Below are 16,659 nucleotides of genomic sequence, written 5' to 3'. Positions count from 1 at the left end.
CAGGAACACAAAAGTATGTCAGAATTCAGTGTTAATTAGGAGTTTGGCTACTATTGAGGATCAGCCTGGAACAGGGGGACTCACAAGACAAAGTGACAAATCACTATCCCTACAGAATTTCTAATCTGAAATCTGTTGTGACATGGCAGTCCCAGAACTGAACATTGTGAAGAAAAATGGGCCCCTCATTCTTCCAAATAGGCACAGTCTGATTATAACCTATCCCTCACATATGGAGGGTGCAGGCAGTACACAAAGAACAATTCAACTTTTATATGAAGAAAAAGAGTGGAGGCACCTAGTAGCCTATTGAGGGGAACGTCCCTGCGGAGAGGGGAATGCATTTTCCACTGCCTTTAAGATTAATGATTGGTTACAAGATAAGCCTGTTAAAATTAAGAATCCATACTCAAAACCTGATTTTTCAGCAAAAGTCCATGCTAGATCTCACTACGCCAGCTCCACAGAAATTACACCAAAGGAAAAGGCAAACTGTCCAGAGCAGATTCTCTTCTTCACAGCCTGACATGTGACTTAGCATACCTAATTATTTTTCCATAATACTTTAAGGTGACCTACCAGACACCATTTCATCAAAACTGGATTTAGCTTCTGGATGTCGCAGCAGTGACTTGGGTGTCAAAACAATCAGCTGTAAAACAGAAATTTTTTCCCAAACTCAGGAGCTGCTTTATCTACATTATTACATGCAACATTTGCAGCACTGTTCATACTAAACCCACAAACAAACATGTTATAGATCAAATTAATGTGAATAGCAAACACAGTATTTATTTCCCTGTTCTGAATACCTAGGAAGTTTCAAAATCACTCAAAAGATTTGGGTAGTCCACTCCCCTTAAAGGTTCTCAAGAACTACTGCTTATGGTTCTTTTTGAGAACAAAATAAAATCACAAGCTATGAACCAGTAAAACATCCAACAGTTGTATCTTAGGTTTTTGAAGTTTCACCAATTACATGCAGATTATAGTTATGCAACCTATTAAGTACATAGTATCTTGACAAGCTCATCTGAAGGTCTGAAAAGCCAGAAAGAAGTAAAACTGAAAATCAAGTTTCATAATTGCAGTATGTCAGAGCTGAGTTTCATTCCATCAAATCAGAGACTTCAATCTGTGTTAAGGTTTTTCACCACCAATTCTTGTTCTTTTTAGCACTGTGCCATATGCAAGCAAAGACCTCTCCTTATGTGAGGGTTAATATACCTAGAATAATCAGGTCCGTTATAGTAACTTTACCGGTTTTCTGAATGGCAGCAAGATCTGTCTTCTGAGGACATGAAAGTAATTGGCTGGAGTTGAACAATTCACCACAATCCAGTTGCATTCATACAGCTGGGAAACTTCAAACTGCTCACTGAACTCCTGAGAGAGACATTAAAGGCATTAGAACAAAAACGTCTACAGGATCAGAAAAACAGGCTCCAAACCCATACTTCTGACTCTCAGCAACTCCCTTCCTCAAAAAAAATTCATAAGCAGATCTCTGCTGAGATTATATTATTAGCTAGGGAAACATCCCCACAAACCATTCTTTTCTATTTCTACCTCTTCCTAAAAATGTATTTAAATAAATACATAAACCATCCATTAATTTCAGCAAGCTGAGAAGTCCAGGAACGATGAGTGAAGAGGACTACGACTTCAGTAGGTGGAAGACACAAAATAAAACCCCTGAGAAAGAATTTTAAAACTAGAATTAATTTTTTGAGTGTATTGTTAACTCTTCCATTTTTTGGCAAGTGTCCTGTCCTCTCTTACTATTTTAACACATAAATTTCATATGATTTATATTTTATACACTTTATAAATATAGGGTGCATTTATCCATATCTATATATACATTAGGTGTGTGTATATATATATGTATATATACCTTAGGTAAGCATATATGTAGGCATAGGTACAATAATCTCATTACAGATTGGTACAGCATCTAACACAATTTCTTGGTCCATGGTGTGAGCGCCTACCTTCTATGATGAAATTTATAACTGGCTTCATTGTGTGCAATTTTCAGTGCTTAAATGTTGTCAGTCAATCAGGTCTTTATTCTGCCAGTACACCGACAAAAATTACTTTTAGATAAGAAGGAACACGCCTTTGGAACTATCATTGCCCCAAGGGTAACAAACTCAGGGCCAAAACTGAAACACGCATTTTATTTTGCTTTTTTCTAAATTGGTGGGCTTTTCAATTAATGTATAGCAGAGCTTCTTAGGAAAGCTGCAGTGGGGAAGTGGATGCCCAGTATCCTGTACAGCTACATAATTTGTCTGTAAAAATGAATGACCAGCGTATGAAAGTCTTAGCTGAATCAAATTTAGAAGTTTCTTATTTTCATGCTCCCTGCAGTATAATTTAGCTCCACTGCAAAAAGCCAGGAGCAGTCTCACTTGGCCTCCTTTAGAAATTAGCTGGAGACACCCATTTGCAGAACACACAGCAATATAAACAAGCAGAATCACCGGCCCTGAGGAACAACCATAAAAAGATCATGCTGCCAGAGATTAATTGTATATGACCTCAGCTTTACAATGAAGCAGCACATACTGCGTACTTTCATTACTTTTACTAGGATTGAGTTAATGTTACATCAAGTCTTGAAACTAAATCTTGACCCACTATATCTAGCTAAAAGGATACTTCTTACCAAAAAATATGTCCAAAATGTGAAGAACAAAAAAAGGATATAACCTTTGACAGATCTACTTACCGGATAAGCATCAGAATCATCATTGCTCATCTGCAGAAACCTCTCGGGCCTGGCTGATGAATGCTCTGGACCCTAGTAAAGGTATCATTTAAAACAAAATTAAAAAAGCACATCGGCAATTAGATATCAGCCTAGGTCACTCACTCATGAGTACCTCCTGTCACCCTGGCAGCGCTGCACCAAGCTGCACACCTGCCCCCCCCCCGTGAAAGGCATCAATGGCAGCAGCAGCGAGAAGAGAGAACACACCACAGGACTGGAATTCTTTGTCTTTCATAAACTGTTTTCGTAGGAGAAGATAAAGTTTCACATGGATTTCCAGTGCTTTTACCAGCTGAAAGTAATTTCTAGCCTCAGTATAGCTGCACAATGAAGATGAATGAAAGGGCAGTTGGGTCCATGTGGGCAGAACAATGACCTTGCTAATGCGGTGCAGAAAGGAGCAGGAGGAATGTCAGGAAGAGAAAGACCATGTGCCTCAGTGTACTGCAGTGACTCATACTTCTTTGGGCCAAACCACACTTGCATGCTGAGCAGGAGCAAATACAGTTAACTGCCCACTATCTTTGCTATATTAGCAGCAAAAGCAGAATCAGGATCTCTCTCCTACCATCGTTCAATGTTCAGTGCAGGACAAAATAGCCTAGATGAATGCTTCAGCTAAAATGGATCAAAATACATGTACAGATTATCTGGAAAACTAACCTATGATTAATTTCTGCATCCTCAGGAGGTATTGTACCTTCTGTCAAAATACTGAACATTCACATCCACTGTCTCACTAGCAGTACCCAAAGTAATTTCTTTTAGTGCACAAACATTGTTAGATCCATTTCACACTAGCAAAACACACATGCTGATCACAGACAATATCAGGAATAAGGAGTGTCACAGAATCCACTACCTTCCCTCTCATGTCCTTGTTTATAAAGGATGAGAGAAAGTTGTGAGCTCAAGAATGCTGTGTGCTTTTTTATTTATTGCTAATGCTGGCAGCCTTTGCTTGTTCAAGTAACAGTTACGGTTAGGAAGGACTTTAATTTTGGAGACAGTTGCAAAGTACTTTAACCTAAAGACATAAAACTATTACACCTCTCAACTCTCTCCATGACTCTTAAGCTAATGATGTTCATAAACAGCTTTTTTCTTTATATGGCCATCCCTCATCATAACTTACTCTGTTGAAACCTTAACATACGATTTCCAAAATCATTCCTTATTTTGACAGCTTGATATAACACATCATCCTCCCTAATTACACAGCCAGGATTCCAGAGTCCAGAGAATGGCCACAAAAATGATCAGAGGGCTGAAGCACCTCTCCTATGAAGACAGGCTAAGAGAGTTGGACTTGTTCAGCCTAGAGAAGTATGCAGGGAGACCTGAGAGCAGCCTTCCAGTACCTAAACGGGGCTAGAAGAGGCCTGGAGAGGGACTTCTGACAAGGGCATGTAGGGATAGGACAAGGGGGAGTGGCTTTAAACTGAAAGAGGGGAGATTTAGTTTAGATATGAGGAAGAAGTTCCTTACTGTGAGGGTTGTGAGGCACTGGTAAAGAGGTTGTAGATACCCCATCCCTGGAAGTGTGCAAGGCCAGGTTGGACAAGCTTTGAGCAACCTGGTCTAGTGGAAAGTGTGGGAGGGGTTGGAACTAGATGATCTTTAAGGTCCTTTCCAACCCAAACCATTCTGTGGTTCACTCCATTCCATGGACTAAGGGACTTCAAAGGAAAAAACATGCTACTGGCAACAAAGGAGTAACACAAACAGCCAAGAACTACGCCGTGCACAATTACTGTTTTGAAGTCTGTCTCCACTTTTGAGGTGCCAGATAAACTGGTTAGAGATGGGTAAGGGCTTGAGAACAGGAAGCAAAGCTGTGCAAAACTATGGTGCATAGTAACAATCCGATATTGCAATACCTCTGCTGTACACATCTATTAGCCGTAAATCAAACCTACACTAAGTACAACCTATACATGCACAAACATAGTGCTTCACAAACACACTGAATTCAGTACACTGGAAACTGAGATGTTACTGGCAAACAATTACAGGAGTGACATGTGAGGCTTCCCTAACATACACACACATATGCTGCCCCAGTAATAACCTCAATCCAGAGCCTCAATGTTCACATCCATCTTTGACTTCTCTACTGACACTGCCAGTCAGATTGCTAGCAACTGCTGCGTGGGATGGGGTAGGGTTTATTTCTACTGTGACCACCTATCCAGTGAGACCTATACTGAATCCATTAGCTACTTTCAGATGAGTTCCCAAGGAACCATTAGGCAGCAGAGTCTTTCAATCACAGCCAACTTGCCTGTGAATACATGACCTAAAGGTGAAGGGATCCATACCCTATTACGAATCCTCCCTCAAATCATTCTGCCCCCAACACTGTAATTACAGACAGAGTAACACTCCTGTAATGGGAAGCTCCCCTGGGAAGATAACGGATTTCAGCAGCCTGGTGGGATTCTTAAATACCTGACACTAGTAGCAAAATAAGCATCTTTCAGAAGATCTGGGCAAATCCTAGCTGCCAAGCGGCTAAGATTAAAAAAGATTAACTATACTGTAAGCAGCAGAGAACCAGCTCCCTTCAGCTGAGTGCTTCCCTGCAGAGGACCACCCCTCCTGCTGAGGGCACAATCAGGCTATCCCCTTAGGATTCAGTTTTTAAAAATTTAATTTATCAAAACTCTTGTGAACAGCATCAGACCCATTATTCTTTATGCATAAATGGGCACAGAAAGCCATTCATAAGATATGAATGCACCCCGGAATATCAGGACAGGATTATAATTGAATGGAAATAAACTAAATTGTTTGTGAGAATGGAAATGACGCAGTTTCTAGTGAAAGGGTCTAGAGCATTTATACGAATGGAGATTGCCACTGTGGCACATACTATGCTTTTCTTAGTAGAAGACTAGAAACATACATGCATCAATTCGTGAACGTTAATGCATTTGAAAAGGAGAAAATTAACCTAGCCCGACATGATGTTCATGTAACATTTAAAAGTAAAAGATTTGAAGAACAACTGTACTGCTGACATGAACTTCATACAATACTATATACAGAGCATGCCCATGCCCTTTCCCACAATGACACTGTCTAGTTCCTCCTGCAAGCCACAAAGAAAAAAGAGTCAACAACTAGTGGAAGCATTTTCCTTTTCAGAAAGAGGGAAATTTGTTATATCAAAATTACCCAATGTCAATGATTTTTGGAGAAGTTTTAAAGTTGTTTAATACCATTTCACTGCAAGAGAATTTAGTGCAGTTTACACAGACCTACTTCCTGCAAAATCAAACCAAGCAAGTACTGCTAGACACCTTTATTTCTAGACACTGCTAGACACATTTATTTCTTATTGTACACTAGGAAGCCAGCGTTCTAGGGGAAAAAGGCAGAGTCTTAGGGTAAGATACAAAAAAGAGAGGGGAAAAAAAAAAAAAGATAAAAAATGGGGTCAAGAGGTACATGTCACTAAGCAGGACTCAAAGCTAAGAGCTCCAAAATACTTCTCAGGTTCTTTTGGTTCTCACCTATCAATCTATACACATTTTTTCTGCAGCACTGAGGCAGTCCAACATGCTGAATAGTGCCTTCCTTCCCCCAGCTTTGTATCACTACTGATCCCCAAGACATCTTTGACTTTTACAGCCACAGAAAAAGGCACAGTAGCCAGCATTCACATCCTGCACATGCCAGCCAGTGGCCCTCACCATTCCTTCCATTCCATGTGGCAAGAGCAGGACGATCCCGTTGTGACGAACCCACTTGGCCTGTCCGGAGCTAATGAACTGGTCTATTATACACTGTGCCGTGTTGTGGAAGTCACCAAACTGGGCCTCCCAGCACACCAGGGCATTGGGACTCGCCATAGCGAAGCCAAGTTCAAAACCTGAGAACCAAACAAGTAGGAGAATTAGAAAAGAAACAGACTTGCTGAGAATTCTGCTCATTTCTCATTTTAAAAAAATGAAACGAGAGCATGAACTGGATTTTCGTAGCCCTGTTATAAATCGTGCAGTTTTCAGTAGTACCACTTCCATCAGAATGATTAGCAAATAACATTTTTCCAGTCCTGACTCTAATCCTTCAAACTTTTCCTCAAGCATTTAAATATCATAGGAGTTTTTAAAACGAACAATTAAAACCCTTCCCTCAGCTCAAACTTTAGGTTGATGTTTTCCCAAGAGCTCACTGATGTATGTACTATCTTTTCCTGTAAAAATCCACTTGCAGCCCATTACTAGTTCAAGAAACTACTTGTTAATTTTATTACTTGCACAGCCCTGCACAATATTGTCTTTCCCCCCCCCCCCCCCCACCATACAGGCACTGAACAAAATTATTTGTGACATCCATCTTCAGTCAATAGGCAGGATCGTAGCCTTCAGATCTTCAAGAAAGCTTGAATATAATAGGTGCATGGCAGACATCTGCAGCTTGGGTAAACAATCCTTTCTTTGGCAGAGTTAAGGACCCTTTAGGTCTCTGCCTCAATGGCAGAGAGGAGACCAGAGAGCTCTTCATGGGTAGGACATCACAACTTCAACTAGTGAAAGCAGAAAGACGTAACTTTCTCCCTCTCCACTCTGTGTCAGAGATTTCAGGTGGTTTACAGCAGCAGGTAAGTGCAGAAATTTCTCTAAACTTGTGCTTTTGAACTGCAAATTCATCAGCTTCATACAGAGCAGAAAGGCCACCCATTCCCACTTAGTATGCCATGTCAGGTTAATGCAGCATGACAAACGTAGTGCAGCAGCCCAGCTGACAGCAGCTCAGGTGTTGTGCATAGAGCAAGCCAGGCAGCTTGCTGTCCGCTCTTAAAACTTGTCAAGGACCAAACATAACTGAAGGCTCCCAACAGGCAGAAACAAATTCTTGCTCCCATTGAGAGACCCACTGCAGTACAACAAAGCCCCAGCACTGCAACAGGTCCTGGGGAAATAATTGGCAACAAAGAAACCTAAACTGCTACTGCAGTGTAAGTTAGGTAATTGATTTCTTGTAGCTCTGCAAAGGTAAAAGATAAAAAACTACAAGGGCGTTTGCATGTGCTACGCAGCCTCTGCTGCGTAGCTTTAAAAAACATGCAGAATTTTGTGTCAAGTCAAAACATGAAAATCTAGCTATGTGCAATGTACCTGTCTCAATTTAATGATCATGCTTAAATTTAAGGCATTTTTCCATACCATGTTCCATAGTGAACACATAAATGCATTTAATAATACAAAAATTTATATTTGATCTCTGCTCATATTTTCCTTTCACACGTTGATATAGCTAGGCCTGGAGTGCTGAGCAAACACCTGTACTCATATTCTACACCTACAGTTTTGAACTATTAAACCCCAAAAAAGTTAAAGTTCTCAGTAAAAAACAGTGCTATGTAGCACTGCTCTGGATGTGAAAATTGAGGGAAAATTGATTTAATAAACATATAGAATAAATAATTCTCATTGAAGGGTACAGCTGCAGAGCAACTACCTTTGCTGTTGTAAAATTTTATTTAAGAAGCTACAATACTGAGTTGTAACCCTTTCTTGAGTAATTGAAAGACTGTAAAAGACCTCAGAATGATCTAACAAACTCAAATGGATTTCTTATCTCTTTTCAGCTTCTTTATTTTAAGACCTGCACATGTAACCTAAGGTGCAGAGAGTCCCATCCAACTACCATTCATCTATACTGAACTCGGCTTCATGTTTTTGCCATGTATGAGTCACTGTAATTTCCATTTTCGCCTGGTTTCCTCACTGCAACACAGCAGCTATTCAAGTGCAGTTCTACAATACAGGCTTGATAGCAAAACCAACTTAAGCAAAAATGAACACTGTTTTAGTTAACACGATACTTGTATTGCTTAATTTGTCTCACTGGCATACAGCCTTCTCCCACCCCCAAACAGTCACAAGAGTGGCGTGCATTTAATTGGTGACAGAAATGGGCCTAGGATTGGCACTTGGGGTGCAGAGAGAAATCCCTTCATATCTGAGGGGACAGTATACCTATCCAGATACTATGTATTAATTTGGGTTTCTCCTCCTTTTTTAACTTGCAGACATTCTCAGAAGTACAGAATTAAAACATCAATCTGTAGAATCTCATGTTATGGATAATATTTTCTAGACCCATAGGTGGCTATAAGCCAAACACCAACATACCAAATAAGTCAGGTACCTAATATGCCTCCTAAATATTATGTATCAGTAAAATCCAATACTACTTTGTGACCACCAGTATTTAGTAAACTACAGTAAACTGTTGCAAAGCCATGATAAAACTCAAAATCATTGGAACTAGAGTTTCTAGCTCTGAACAACTCTTCTAATTAGAACTTTCAGGAACTTCAAAAAACTCAGGCTCCCTTAGCATCTTGACATTCTCCATACACACCACAAGGTCCGAAGCAAGTAATAGCTGACATCTCTCATATACTTATCATTTCTGATTCATACCCTCATAACTGAAGGCTGCAGTTGCTCTAGGAGAGCTCAATTTGTGCAATTCAGTGGGTAAGAGAATTACTTCAAAGAGAACTATAATACCAAGCAATTATATAACCGATAATAGAAAAATACCTAAAATACCTTTAACATGGCCTGACATTCCAGGCATTAAAAGATTCTCAGGCCATACACATTATGAGGCAGAAGAGAACAACATGGAGCACATACAGTATATGAGTTACTTTAATGTTATCAGTGCAAGGTAAATGACTTAGCTATGGAAGAAGATTTCAGGATCAAGTCAAACCTATTCAAACTTTCTTTGTCCCTTTTTGTTCAACTTTTACTGTACACTCTCTATCAGAGAGCTACTCAGAGATCTAAGCTAAGATTGAGGTCTTCATGTGCTGGATGCCACAGACATACACAAGTAGTTCCTTCCCTGAAAGTTTTACTGGGGAGGGGGGAGGAAGGGAAAAAGTAAAAAAGTGAAAAAAAAGGAGAGTGAAGGACAAGCATTTCTGCCTTATAAAACTGAGAACTAATGAACATGTGGTTACAGAAAGTTTAAACTAACTTGTCCGGTTCCACAAGGAAAACCTTCAACAAAACTAGTGAGAGTAGTCATGTATCAAGTAAGTCCCTCTGTAACACAAACTACAAGAAACATCCTTCCAGCACTTGACATGAAGTTTTGACATAGGTCATCTATGCATGAAACTGAAATTGCTTAAGCTTTACTCAATGACTACAGCTAAATTGGGACTACAGGATTTCTTTCTTCTGCTCCAGGAACAGTCTCTTCAGTCAGTGTCAGTACACAGACTTTCCTGGAGGGTTAGGAGAGGGACAACTGCAGGACAAATTAACTGCGTAAGACAAAAAGCAACAGGAGCTTCAAGTGAAATTTTTTACTCACAGTGAAAACAGTTTAACATATTGTTTTTATGGTGTGTCTTCACAGTCTACTCCTTGGTAATTACAACCCAGCTTTTGTTTACCAGCAAGAAATCTTTGAGTCACTTGGCTTATGGACTCCTGAACTCTGAACAGTCCATCCATGACTTCAGCAGATGCTCATGTTCACACGAAAAGGCAACTAGCAAGTTAGAGGCCAAAAGGAGACTGGTAAGTCAGACAGGAGGCCTTTCATCTTTGAGTCACCATGACAGTGCATTACCAAAGAGAATGGCTTTTGCTGACCATTCCTTTGGCCTGAGTGACCTTTCTTCCAGAACATATTTTAAATCTCTGTCCTCTTTATTTACGTGATTCTATTGTTTTTAGCACAATGCAAACAGTGGAAAAAAATACACAACTCCTTCAAGGAGTGTTCCCAAAGGTATCCGAAAAATAGATTTCCCTAGGTAGGCCTCAATCCCATTCTAATTTTACACAAGCATTAAGAGACCATTTCTACTGATTGGGTGACATGCTTGAGAAAATATGCAATATGTTCAAGACTTATTTGTGCATATGCTACTCTCTGTAAGGATAGAATAATCTAGCTTTCAGAAAAGAATGAACTAAGGTCTTAACCACTTAGAGTTATCAATAATTGCACGGGGCTTTTCAAAGAGTATGGAGCAATATGCCTGTTGAAACCTTGGTCAGAACACACGCATAATGCTGTTTCATATGCCAAAATCACCCCTAAAATTCACATGGAAAAAAGAGTGCCATTTTTCATTTGCTACCTTGTTCTCCCCTTTGTGTCAATAATCTCCACAAGGTGACAATGTTCCAGGTGAAGGTGCACCGAAAGGTGTGATCCTAACAGAGATACTTTTTGCCAGCTTTCTGACAGCCGTAAAAGTATGTGGGAAAATATATTCAAATGTAATGTACACATTCCAATTAATATTTTGAAATTAGTTTTGCCAAGACTACTATTTCATGGAATATGTGCTTGTAGTAAAGCCATCTTTGGTATACCAGAACTCATTTTCCACCAGGCAGATGACAACAAGAGTTCCTAACATTAAAGCTATTCCACCAGTGATTATAGCAAGGGATTCTGCCAAGAATTACTAACTTCTACCTCCATGTGCAGAAAATTATTTAAAGAACAAGACCTGAACTGCTAAATTAAATATATATGTATATTGGTGGAAAGACATCTAGACAGATACAGGTGAACAACCCAGAAGAGGGTAAGGTGTTTCTCTGAAAGGGATTTGTTGGGGCACCAGATGAGCCAAGGTCAGGGAAGGTGACCTCAGCTAGAAAGACCCCATAGTTCTAGAGATGGGACATGAACTGCAGGGAAGCAGGTTCCTACCCAGGCCCCTCATGAGGTCTCAACCTCAAACCAGAGTAAAGGGTTAAAAAAACTGCAGCAGAGACCTTGCAAACTTTTACTGTTTATGTCTGCAGAGAGAAGACCTGAACATTTCTTCAGAATGCTGTGCAAACTTTATGAGTTTAAAGGATTAGCTCTTATACAGCTAGAAACACAGAGAAAGGTTTAAGCTGTGAGGAAAACCAGCAGCAAGACAATCAGGCTGCAAAGTGCAGCTTTCAAAAGAATGACAGGTAGAGAATCTGCATACCCAAAGGGTGGCAGAGGGCTACCAGCCAGCTCCTGAACACCAGGCAGCTGCTCAGCACTCAGCACAGCAGGGCACAGGAGACCAGGATCCAGCACAGCAGTTTGGTAAACTTCCAAACTGAGGAGAGAGAGTAAAGAAAAATACACAGCACTTGACTAAGGTTGCAAAACTAATGCTTTAATTGCTGAAGTTCATTAAGGTCCCTAGATGTCAGGCACAGCAGAAATGCTTGTTTCTATTAGTCCAGTTCCTGCTGTGCTCCCTTACTGTTCTTTTCGTCACTCTGGAAGAGAAAGAGGTGCTGTCAAGCAAAGTGGCAGCTTACACAGCATATTATGCTGTGTTTTTCCCCACAGCACTTTTCATGATTGTTGCAAGAACTGTAGTTTTTTAATTAATGCAAGAAAAACTACAGGTTAATTCAATACGATTTCCAAGTGACTTAAGGCATGAATGTTAACTAATGGTTATAGAGCGCTTATCAGTGCAAGGACTCAACGTCAGAATGAGGAAAGTTACAAACTGAGATTTGTGCTATGTTTAACAGAAAATCTAAGCACAGGAACTAACAGAAGGACATGCATCCTTTCACAAACCCAAACACAGCCCAGGAGAAAGTGAAGTTAATACCTATCTGGTGGCTGACCCTATTAAACAGAAAGACTGATGCCTTCTTAGAGCTCCATGCAGATGCCATTGGAAACCTGGTCCATGGTTACTCCAAGTCTGTCATATTTCCCAGCACAATTGCTGACAGATAATGGTATTTGCTACTCCCAATCTTAAAAACATATTGTTCTGCATGAGTAGTAATACTACATATGTCATCCTAGAACTGTATTGCAAAAAAAGGTTAAATTAATACTTGTCCTCCTCCCTTTATCTTCTGTTTTAAACATGACGTTCCCCCTTGAAAAAGCTGTACTCCAGGTCTTGTGATTCAGGAATTTGCTGAGTTCCACATTAGTTCCAAGCATATCTGGCCTGGATATTCCCTGGCTGTTCCCAGTACAGGATGCTACAGCCCAAGACTGCTCAAAACTTGTACTGAATCTGACAGAGAATCACACCTCCTTGATGGAGAATCAACATTGAGGGCAGTAAAGAAAGACTGGAGATTCCTTCAAGTATTTAAAAAACACTGAAGAGGTTGCATGGAGCACCTGTAAGTTACTCTTGCTTTTCTCCTTTATCTCAATCAGCAAATAAACTCAGACAAACTTTTTAGCTTAAATGACTTCACACCGCCATCATTTATACTACCAGATGTTCAGTTTCAGTAAAAAGGAAAATTTACAGCTAGATGAGTGGATGCACAACTAAATTGTAATAATCTGGATTTAGGACATCAGAATTATCAGAGGTTGTTAAATACTTTGATTTAATGCCCCAGTACAAACACTCCACAGCTTCCTGTGTACAAAACATAAGAAACTGTTTGAACTACAAGTTAACGAGACTGCCTTAGTTCTATTTAGAAGTGAAATCAATCTTGCCAGAGTATCATTTTAATGGAACAGTTACACCCCAGGTGTTCCTAACCAGCTCAACAATAACTTGGCACAAAGCTTACAGCTCTGAAGAGATGCCAGCTTTTAGTTTATGTACCTGTCAAGGAAATAATCTGTAGCTTTATCATGTTGGGCTGTTCAATCCATTTTTACTTAGCTCTAATTCACAGAAACTAAGGGAATTCCAAAATGCTTCTGAGGTGCTGCATGTTAACACAGTCATAAATCAAATTCTTAACACTTTTTTTTTCTTTTCTTTCTTTTATATCCTTTCACAACCCTTCCACCCCTCACCAAATACTTCAGGCCACTAATCCCAAGGTGTTCCTTGTAACAAGCTCATATAGTAGTGTTGTGATCTAAACCCAGACAGTAACTCAGCACCATGCAGCTGCTTACTCACACTCCCCCCCCCGCCCCTGCCGGGTGGGATGGGGAGAATCAAAGAATGTAAAACCCACGGGCTGAAATACAAACAGTCCTATAACTAAAGTACAATATAGTGATAATGGAAAGAATACCAACAATAACAATAATACTAATAATAGGAAACAACAAGAGAAGAAATGAAAGCTCAGTAAACAGCAGTGATGCCCAATACAACTGCTCACCACCCACTGACCCATACCCAGCCTGACCCAAGCAGCGATTGGTCCCTTCCGGGTAATATCCCTTTGGCTAGCTTGGGCCAGGTGTCCTGTCTCTGCTTCCTCCCGGCTTCTTGTGCCCCTCCTCACTGGCAGAGCATGAGAGACTGAAAAGTCCTTGATCAGAGTAAGTGCCATTGAGCAACAACTAAAACACCAGTGTGTTATCAGCATTGTTCTCAGACTGAAGCCGAAACCCAGCACTGCACCAGCTACAAGGAAGAAAAATAACTCTTACAGCTGAAACCAGGACACGTAGAAATAACAGTTACAGAAAATAAAGTGTTGGGGGGGGGGTTTGCTACACCTGAAGAATCAACTCATGGAACTGCAAGCCCTCACTTATTCTTCCGTATACTAAAAAGGAGACCTGGTGATGTTACCAGCCAAACAGGTAACAATTCTAATAGCTCCTCTTTGACTGAGATGTAACACACTACTGCTTATCCCCACACTGTCTCTCTATGGATACAATACACAAGAGTAAACATGTTGGAAAAGGTTGATATATAAGAGCTAGAAAAGGAGAGGAAACTTACATATAAAATCACTTCAACATAGAAACATGGCACTTTGAGGGAAAAAAAATCCATCTCATCAACTATTTCTGTAAATTTAGTCTCCTTTACTGTTACAAAACAGTAAATTGTTCTTAACAATTAAACATATTGGTATTATTAGTTTTGAAGAACCTGTCATCACATCTGCTGAAGCAGGATTGCACAGAAATGGTACTCGTTTTCAGTGCATGAACAAGCCCATATTTTGTCCTATTGCTTGTACTCAATTAAAGTTATTAAATCAACTTTCACATTTCTGCTGCTGGGGAAGGTGGAGTAGCAACAGTGAACAGGATGGGATCAAGAAAGAGAAAGAAAGAGAGCCCACTTAGTTAATTTTTAAAGAACAGATTTGTGGCAATCAGAATTGCCCTTCACACCGTATCAACAACAGAATTCCTAGACCTACTGATGTGTAAGTTTTGGAATAAAATCAAATTGCAACCATATCCAGACAGCTGTCACTTTCACATTTGGATATGTTATCTGAATGTTGGAAAAAAAAAAACCCAACAAGCAAAACAAAACCAAACCAGAAACCTATGATACACTTACCCACTAATTTGCAACTACACTGTAAACTGGCTCAAATTAAGAAAACCCAGACCAAACTGTGAGGAAGAATAGGAGATTGGAAACAAAAAAACAAAGAAAAAAAATCACTCTCTGAAACTAAATTCTTCCTTTTTAGCTAAGCCAATTATTTTTATTGTGTTTATACACATCCTCTCTTGCACTCTTCTATTTAGAGTTTACATGTTACTATATTGGCTGATAGAGAGACAAACTCCTGTTCACACTGATTCTGTCACAGAGTTAACAAAAATACCTACAAAATCTGAGCTCCTCAGCCCACACTACAGCTTTCCAGTTTTACACCGCTTTAATTTTAATATTATTAGCAATAAGTATTATGTAGCATAAGTGATCAAATTTCTGGAACTTTGCAGCAGCTGTCAATTACCGGCTTTATCTCCTACAGTGCTTCATCCTTTTCCTTCACACTAGCTCTGAAATGGATATGAAAAAATATTTCATTACTTATCCACAGAATCAATAACATTTTTGATAAATTATTAGATGTATGTCTTGTGCTCCACATTCCTCTTGCCACCCTCATCATGTCAGTGAGGTTATCCATTCTCTGTGGCTGAAGGTAAAATGTCTGTCCACTACCAAAAATATAATTCACTATGATTAATGCTATCACAAGTATTTGTTTTCTTGAACTAGCATGTTCAGAACAGTGGTTCAGATAAGGCTGGTGTGGATTTTTATATCTGTATTACGAAGTGTCCTTGATTCTGTTGACAATTCCTCTCCTTTTGAGAAAGCATTAGATGCGTGTTCCAGCATTGTCAAGATCAACCACAGCAGATGGAAACTTTCAATTGAATCCCAAAATTGTAACATGTGGGGATGCTTGTTTAAGGGATGCCACAACCTGAGAGGGAGAGCTTTGATATCTGGTTCATATATAACGGTTTTACAGCTTTTTTCCACATTCTCTTCCTTGATGAGCTCTGCTTCTTGCATAGCTACATTATTCTCTGAAACTAATCTTCTCTCATTATCGTGTAATGTCTCATTGAATACTAATGGAACTGATCCTGTGATTTATCCACCAAACTCTACTTAAGCCTCCCAGTTTACAGTTTTGAAGTACAAGCAGGTTCTAAGCAGCCTAAACAAATAGGTGTACTATCTGAAGAGTGCAGAAAGTTTTGTACACCACAACCTGCAAATTCATATGGCCGATCCCACAGGCAACACATTCAAAATTCAAGGTAAGAAGACAGTAAGAGGCAAATCTTACAATGAACAGGGTAAATTTATTCAATCTCCTGATAGAACTACTTTTTTCAGGGAGTGGAGGGAAATCAGCTTAGGCATTTTGATTGGATTTTAGGCCCCTGTTCTGCAATTCCTGGTTCCCACCTGATAAAAAACATTACTATTATGATAATGTCAAAATATAACAAAGGCAGAGTTTGCTTATTATTAAATGCTACTAGCAGGAGACGTTTGCCTGGGTTTAGACTTGTCAAACTCAAGTAACAAAGTAAAACTTTGCAACCAGAAGACTTAACCACATTGAAGCAAAGTCTGAAAAAAAGTCCTCTTAATTATCAGTCATAATTTCCTACATCTTGTTTGAGACTTATTAAGATCTGTCAGA

At 39.6% G+C, this 16,659-nt stretch overlaps 1 protein-coding gene across 4 annotated transcripts in view; it reads right to left on the bottom strand.

The window, feature by feature from the left end:
• Positions 1-16,659, bottom strand: part of OGDHL (oxoglutarate dehydrogenase-like) — a 47,207-nt gene that overhangs the window by 3,036 nt on the left and 27,512 nt on the right. For 3 of the 4 annotated variants that reach the window (XM_010017329.1, XM_010017332.1, XM_010017333.1), the window contains 4 exons: positions 6,478-6,656; positions 2,738-2,809; positions 1,261-1,386; positions 580-652 (listed from right to left, as the gene is read on the bottom strand). In XM_010017329.1, coding sequence (XP_010015631.1) covers positions 580-652; positions 1,261-1,386; positions 2,738-2,809; positions 6,478-6,656 — 450 coding nt within the window. The remainder of the gene's footprint in view (positions 1-579; positions 653-1,260; positions 1,387-2,737; positions 2,810-6,477; positions 6,657-16,659) is intronic. The other variant, XM_010017330.1, reaches the window with a different exon arrangement.

This window comes from Nestor notabilis, unplaced genomic scaffold (genome assembly GCF_000696875.1).
Source record: "Nestor notabilis isolate BGI_N333 unplaced genomic scaffold, ASM69687v1 scaffold13586, whole genome shotgun sequence".
Lineage (NCBI taxonomy): Eukaryota > Metazoa > Chordata > Aves > Psittaciformes > Psittacidae > Nestor > Nestor notabilis.
The sequence above is the reverse complement of the archived record's forward strand: the minus strand, read 5'-3'. Positions and strand labels throughout refer to the sequence as shown.